General features: G+C 59.1%; 1 protein-coding gene across 1 annotated transcript in view; it reads left to right on the top strand.

Moving 5' to 3' along the window:
* The first annotated feature begins 7,479 nt into the window (after positions 1-7,479).
* Positions 7,480-7,860, top strand: part of MYLK2 (myosin light chain kinase 2) — a 13,958-nt gene continuing 13,577 nt past the window's right edge. Inside the window, exon 1 of the mRNA XM_044455117.1 lies at positions 7,480-7,491. Within this exon, the coding sequence (XP_044311052.1) occupies positions 7,480-7,491 (12 nt within the window). The remainder of the gene's footprint in view (positions 7,492-7,860) is intronic.

Raw genomic sequence — 7,860 nt, 5'->3', positions numbered from 1 at the left:
TGCCCGTCCGGGGCGCCTCCGGCTTGGGTAGGTATCTCTTGCGCAGGTCACTTCTGCAGCCTGGAGGCATAACTCCCCTTCCGTGGGGCAGCGTGAAATGCACACAGCACGTCCTGGAAGGAGGAGGACGGTCGGGTCGCGATGCGACGTGGACGTGGTCCCGCCACAGGCCCGGCGTTGCGAGCCGGAGCTGTGGAAGCGCACTGCAGCGCGGGGAGGGTGCGTTCCCCTCGGTTTATCCGTCACAGCTGCCCGCGGTGCCCGGTTCCGTTTCTGGGGACAGGCTGCCGGCACTGGCCAAGGAGACCCTCTGGGCGCCTGGTTCCTCCAGGGCGTGCCAGCTCTGGGCAGAGCTGGGGCAGGGGCTGGGTCGAGGTCTCCCTGCTTGACCGCTGTCTCCAGGGGCTCTAGAGCAAGGCAGGGAATCTGGGCCAGCTTCTTGCTGACGGCAGCAGCCAGCCAGCAGCGCAGCGGGAGGAAGATCCTTCCTTCAGCAGTCTGGGCTGAGTCATCCTGCAGGTCCACCAGGTCTCTGCTTGTGGCCAGGATGACACGGGCAGGAGGCCCAAGGGGTTAAGTTGGATGCCCTTTGAGGATCTCCTGGCCTTTCGATTCCAGCGCAGCCCGAAGCCAAGTGCGGTTCACGTGCCGCCAGGGCCGTCAAAGGTGTGGGGGGGGGGCGCCCACCTTGCTGTGGATGGTGCATGAAGCAAAGGCCAAGTTTATGGAAGTCTGTGGCATCATCTACAAACTTGGAGCTTGTTTTGGAGCGAGTTTGGAGCTTCCAGTGCAGGAGCAACTGTCGCTGGGCCTCCTTTGCCACTCGGCAAGATTGGGCTGGCCACGGGAATATTTTGGAAGAGCCGCCATGTGCTCTGTGGATAGATAGGCATGGCTGCAGGCCAGCCTGAAAGAGAAGGAAGACAGGGAAGGCTGCAGGCATCCCAAACTGAGTGGCTCTTGAAGGGTCTGACTTCCTGGCGCTTAAGCATGCAATGATGGAGATTTCAACCAGCAGGACTGCAAGCTACAGTGCAAATTGCTTGGTTTGTTTTAAGTCATTTTGCTTCTGGTGTATTCCTGTAGGAGGAGCAGAGAAGGAGGTGATAATCAATATGGCCCCTCTTAGCAAAGAGAGGTCAGCTTTGTTCAACTCATGCTTTTGAGAATCTCAAAATCAGCCCAGAATTGGAGTTTTCACAGGCGGTGCTTGCAATTTAATTTAGCAAGACTTCTGTGATATGCAGATGAATGTATTTAAACTGATTAGTCAACTAACTAGTTTCATGTGTTAGAGTCACCCCAAGGACTAATTTTTCATTCCTTAAATATCATTGCACCTGGCATTTATATCTAACTTAGTAAGTGAGAGAAAAGTCTGGCACCAACGCGTTCCAGCCTGAACTTCGGTAACAGAGCAGAGGACGGTGGGAGGAAGCAGGAATGATGGGAGCCGACACAGATGCATGTGGTCCAGCTTGGGTACCACTTGGGGAGAGGACGGGGGGGGGGGGATGATGGAGACCAGGCAGGTGATCCGAACGAGCCATCGGTTCAAAGAAGGGCGGTTCCCGACCAGGAGGGGTGCTTGGAAGTGGTCGCTAGGCTGGCCCCCGGGGTCCCAATCCTGGCCAAGCCACACAGGACTCTGCGGCACTGTGCACCCCACCTGGGGTGCCCCCTCCAAGCAGGGCAGCCGACTCTCCTCCCCCTGGGCACAGCCTCGCCCGAGCGGGTCTCTCTCTGGGCAGCGGCCACCTCCCTCGTCCCAAGGCCATTGCTGGGCCGTTCCGGGTCCCAGGGAGGGCAGCCCCGAGTGAGACGGGACCAAGGGGTGAGCTCCTCTGGGCAGGAAGCGGTCCACACAAAACTGGACACGGAACGAGGAGTTCTGTGCATCCCGGAGGCCTGCACAACCTGTATATGAGCATTTTAATGCAGTTCGCCACACCCTCCCACTGCCTTGCCACGTTCGTTATTCTGATGGCGAGCATGCGTCTAGAGCGAGAATATTTCCTGCCTTCTGCAGCCTAGCATGCTCCGCATGGCTTGGACAACAACTCCATCATCCCCTGCAGTGGTTGCAGAGGCGAGGGCTGATAAAAGCAGTAGCCCAGCAGTAGCCCATCTGGAAGGGACCGGCTGGGGACGGCTGCTCGCGTGGAAATCAAGCATTTCAATTCACAGTCATGCTTGTGAGCAAGGAAAGTGGCAAAAGTTAGTTTTTCCAGGTTTACCAGGACAAGCCGGTGGGGGCTTTTGTGTGCTGGGACAGGCACAGGGTCTCACGGGGGCGTGAATCCGCAGCCTACGGGGGCTGCCCAGGCAACGAAACGCTCCAACCGGAGCTGGTTCTTTTGGGAAGCTGTAGCTATGCATTTATTTTTGTAATATTTCTGTCTTGCTCCGCACCAACTCAGATTCCAAAGCAGTGACCACTAAAGGGTAAGAAGAGAAAGCATAATAATAAAAAGAAAGAAAGAAGGAATAAAGGCGATGGCTGTTCAAGGAAGGTTTCCTGAAATAACAGAGGTCGAGGGAAGTGCTGGGAGCAGCGTGATATTAGGGCCCGCCTGAGCTCCAGGGGCAGGAAGTTCCACAGAAACTCCAGGGGCCACCACAGTGAAGGCTCTGCTTTGGGTGGCACCACCAGGAGCAGACCAGCCCACGACCTCTTCATACGGATGCCTGCCGGACTAGGGCAACCAGGCGGCCCACCTTGCGTGGAGCAGTCCTCCATTTGAAGGACTGGGAGAGGGCAGTCCTGTGTGGGGAGGGCTGCCCACGCCAGGCCCAGCTTCGCAATGAAGAGCTATCGGAAGCCAGGGCAGAGGCCTGCAAGGTGCCCGACCGCCGTGGGTGCCTGGACAGCAAACCTGCAGGCACAACGGACACCCGGCCAGAATTTCACACTGGGGGAGATCAGTGTGTCTTTATGTTGTAGTTATTTCACAAGTGCAGCTACGCATACATTAGTGTGTGCAAAGGTTGTGCACGTGGGTGCCCTCTGCGGTCTTCTCTTTTGGGAGTGCGTTTCCTCCTTTTTATAGCAATGCATGGCACAGGGTGTTGCTGCTGCTGGTCTGGGGGGGGGGGCTTTTCCAGGGGTGCTTGTGGCGGGAGAGCTCTGCGCGTCAGCGGCAAGGGTGTCACGGTGAGGCCGAGGGTGAAGGCATTTTTTCCTGGCCAGGCTGCTCCACTCCCCCGCTGGCCTCGCTCGGAGGGCTCCTGCCTCTCCATTTAAGGCCCAGGGCCAAACGGTGCAGTGTCAGGTTGGGACTTTGCTGGGTTTTGTGCCTGGCTGAGAAGCAAATAACTCACGGGGTGGACTAGGAAGCGCCAGACGGACTGTTCCGAGAGCAAGTCCAGGGCGAAGCGGAGGCTGGCAGGAATTCCTGGTGAGAGATTGTCTCAGCAGGGCGGCCCAATGGCGGCGGCTGCGGCTTGGGATGCCAGGGAGGGACTTCCTTGGCCGACGCGGGACGGTAAACAACCGTTCATCGAGAAAGCCACTGGGGGGGCATCAGCTGGGCAGGACGGGGGCAGCTCCCGCGGCCCTCCTCCAAGCCCTTTATCTCCCCCCCTTGTGATGGGCCTCCTTTCCACAGTGTGGATGTGTTGGATGGATCATTCCATGTATGTTTGTGCATATGCCAGCCTTCCCCAAGCTGGTGCCCGCCAGATAGGCTGGAATACAATTCCCGCACTTCCCCTCCAGGACCCCCTTGCTTTCTTGGCCAAGGGCATGAGCCGCATGATTTTACTGAGAGATCGGCTAGCCACAATTTTGCTCTGCATCCAGTCTTCCTAATCGCACGTCCTCGTGCGTTTTATGTGATTCGCCATCACAGTTTGCGCTTCCCTAAGTTCATTTGAGCAACGTGGGGTGTTTCAGGAACAACAAACCATAATTAATCCCTGGAGCCCAAAAGACTCAGCCAAGAATTATCCACCTGTTGCTTAGTGGGGATGGTTCATACAGCTGCAGTTTACTCCCTCACTCAGGTGAGTCCCAGGCACACCTGTCCAGGTAGAGAAACAAGCCAGTCTGATCAAGCAGGAATGCTTTGTCATCTCCTGGAGGTTTCCCACGGCTGGTTCTCTTCCCCCTGCAGCCCTGTCCTAAAAGGTTGCACTGCCTCTGCTAACGCTTTGGGTTCGAGTCCCCACTTGACCGTGAGGGGCCCTGGGGAACTTTGGGCCAGGCACTCGCTCTCAGCCCGGCCTGCTGTGCAGGGTTGTTGTTGTCAGAATAAAACGGAGCTATGTAAGCCTCCCTGGACTGCTCTCAAGGGGGAAAAGGCGGGATGTAAATGCCATGTTGTGTAATACCGTATTTTATTGGCGAGGGAGCCAGGAGAGAGGTGTTCAAAATATTTTTGGTGTATTCTTTGTGAGCTGCCCCGAGGCTTTGCTGCGATGGGGCGGCATAGAAATGTTTTAAATAAGTAAATAAATAAAATGATGCACAGTGTGGAGAAAGTCGAGAGGTGGACATTTTTCTCCCTTTCCCATTACACTTGAACCCGGGGTCATTCCGTGAAGGTGACTGGTGGGAGGTATAGTACAGAGAGAAGGACGGACTTCTTCACACAACATGTATTGAAACCGTGGGATTCGCTGCCGCAGGAAGAGGCGATGGCCGCCAATCTGGGTGGCTTTGAAAGAGGATTGGGCAGATTCACAGAGGAGGCGGCTATCGGTGGCCACTAGCCTTGCTGGCCAGGTGCTCCCTCCTTCTCCAGGGGCGGCCTGCCTGCTTGCACCAGTTGCTGGGGAGCTGGGCAGGAGGGGGTCTCGCCCCCTTCCTGCTGGAGGGATCCTGGGGGCAGCTCCCTCCCCCCCCCCCCCCCCCCCCCTGGGGGGGGGGGCTGGGGGGGGCTTGGGTCTGATCCGGCAGGGCTTCCCTCGTGTGTTTGTGCTCTTTTGCTCCCCCCGCTTGCCTTTCGTCCGCCTGGTTTGCCTCGGTCGCCACTGCTGTGCCCACCCCGAGGGTCTCCAAACGGGAATCTGGAATTTGTCCTTCAGGTTTGCAACCCCTCGGCCTGATTTCTTGCCGTCTCCCCAAACCTTCACGGTTTATTTTTATAGCCTGCAATATGGAAAAAATGCACTCTCCCGCTGACAGCCTCCTTTGGCTTTTGATCTCGCCTGTCGTGCAGGAGCTGAGCTGGCGCTCCTGCGCACACACCACTCAAAGAGACCCTTCCAGGACAGTGGAGGATGGAGAAGGACGGCGGATCCTGCAGCGCCCACGATACCGGAGGAGGCGGAGGACAGGCCCCGGCAGAGCCGAAAGAGGGGGCAAAAGTGAGCCCCGTGGCAGGAGACCATGCTGCAGAAGGAGAGGGTGCCCGTCCGAGTGAGGCCCAGGTGGCAGAGGAGCCGAGCCCAGCCGGGGCAGGAGGGGGCATCCCAGGGGCCGTCGAGGAGCCCGAGGGGAGCCAGGCCCCCGCTGCCAGCACCGCCCCGAAGCACCTGCACCTTCAGCAGAGCCTCAGCTGCCCGGCCAACGTGCCCAGGTACCTGTCCTGCTCCACACCTCCCTTTGCTCTGGGGTCGCCAGCCGGTGGGTGTCCGTAGTCCATTGGCAGAGCTGATCTCTGACACGGACACCGCGGCTCTCGGGGGCAGTGGGAGAGCTTTGGGTGGCATACTTTGGGAGGGGGATTTCCTCCACGGGGGCCAGTGCAGCAACGTGGGCGGATCTTGCGCACAGAGTGGCCAGTGACACATCGCCAAAAGTGCAGGATCGCCTCCCCAGAAAGGGGAGTGAGGAGACTGCCGATCTGCACACCCTGACATGCACGCATTCGTACTGTGAGGTGCCAAATTAGGGGGGAACCGTATTTCAGGTGGAAGTGTCACACGTCCAGGTGCTGCCCAGGTGAGCTGCATGCTGGCCCAGTCGCTGCCCAGGTCGATGGACCACTTCCAGCCACTGCAGCTCTCCCGTTGGGCACTTTGACCAGAGCCGGCCTTGGGGTTGGGTGTCCATCGAATAGATGGATGAGGGTCCTCTGCCAGCTCCCTCAAACGCAGGACACCCGCCCCGTCGTTCAGCTCCGCCACGTGTTGTTCAGGCACTTGCTGCCCGCAGGCGGAGGGACGCTCAGGGCCCGTCGCGGGTCGTGTGGCAGGACGATGGACAGGGGGCCACGGCACGGTGGCTCAGCGGAAGCACAGTCCATGGCCGGCCGGCAGCCTGGGTTCGGCCAACAGGGCAACCCACCTCCAGGGTGGCGTGTGGGTGGTCGAAATGGGGGTTTTCCACCATGGTTTATGATCTCGGCTGAGTCCAGACAAGATCATAGTCCGCGCTTCAACATCCCACAATTCAAAGGCAAACCGCAGTCAACCTGTGCTCATTCTGTGACAGGAAGAAGAGGGAGGAAACCACCAGAGGGTTCTGAGTGGAAGGTCTGGGTGCAAGGGCACATGCCCGGGAAATGGGGCCAAAAACTCTGGCTCCGGGAGCATCCCAGGTGGGACGTGGAAAGGTGCCACCTGACCCTTTGAGCAGATGCTGCCAGTTGAGAAGGTGCCAGTGAGCAAAACTGGCCAGTGCTCTGCCTCGAGACACAGCAGCATCCCAGGCCGTTGCAACTGTCACCTGTGATGACAGGTGTGTGGGACTCACACCTATTCCTGCGCAGAAAGGACTTCTGCGTGAGAATGCTGGCATGTCTGAACAGGCCCCGAGGCATTTTTCGTGGGGACGCCTGGATGTGACGCTGCGTTAACCCTCCTTACCCCCTTTCTTAACTCCTGGGAGAAAGATGCCTTGCCCATGGCCAAAGCACGTCACCCAGTGCAGTGGCGCTTTGCTGAGGAGCACGTTCCTCCATTTTGTGGCCACCACAGGGAGAGCCTTGCTCTGCCTTCTCATCCTGCCTTGCAGGAAACGCTGTGCTGCAGCAGACCCACGTCTGTAAAACTCAAATGCAGCCCAATCCTGTGGAATATCCTTTCCCAACCGGGTGCACTCCAGATGGGCTGGACTGCCGCTCCCAGTAAGGCCTTTGTCCCTGGCTCACGGAGTGCACCAAAGCAAAGAGCGTCTCCCGGCCACCATCCTCTGCCCAGGAAGGAGAGGTGAGGAAGGTCAGCTCTGCAAGGGCTTCTGCTGCCCCTGGAAAGGTTTCCGCAAGAAGACAGCTGGAACCGTAACAGTCCTAGCCCAATTCCCAGCACGGCGTGAATGCAGTTCTTCTCTAGGGAGAATTGTTCCACAGTTAGGAAAGGGAATTGCGCTTATTCCCCCATCTGAGAGAGCCCCTTTCAGCCTTCCCTCTTGCTCCCTGCAAACACAATATAATGCGTGTGTCCAGACATGGGAAGGAGACCTGCAGCAAAATGTTGCAGCATAGCTTCATTCCCTTAAAGGTTCCCGTGCAGCGCACCCACCGGCCCTGCCTTCTCCTTGCTCAGGAGCTGCAGTCCAGTCAGCACTCGCCCCAGCTTGCCACCTGAGGGGTGATGTGCGATCCGGTGCGTGCACAAGTGTCACCAGCGTAATATATTGCAAAGCAGCTCCGGCAGGTGCCACGCCAGTCCCCGCTCGGGGCGGCTTCCGCCCCGGCGGGCACCGGGTTCCCCCTTGCCCCGGGGGCCGGCTCGAGGCAGGGGCGCGCCGCCGGCCTTCCGCGCAGCCCCCCGCCAGGGCGCGGGGTCGCAGGAGCGCCGCGGAGGCGCCGCTCGGCGCGGATCGGGCGCGGCGCCCGGAGAGCTCAGCCGTGCCTGCCCGTTTCAGCTCGGAGGATGCTGCGGAGGGGGGCCCGCCCGTCCACGGAGCGCAGACACCGCAAGGGGCCGCCGGAGAAGCCGAGCCCCCGGAGGGCCCCGGCCCGGCCCAGGACC

Source organism: Varanus komodoensis, unplaced genomic scaffold (assembly GCF_004798865.1).
Source record: "Varanus komodoensis strain SLA01 unplaced genomic scaffold, ASM479886v1 scaffold8, whole genome shotgun sequence".
Classification (NCBI taxonomy): domain Eukaryota; kingdom Metazoa; phylum Chordata; class Lepidosauria; order Squamata; family Varanidae; genus Varanus; species Varanus komodoensis.
Note: the sequence above shows the minus strand (reverse complement) of the source record. Positions and strands in the feature narration are given on the sequence as shown.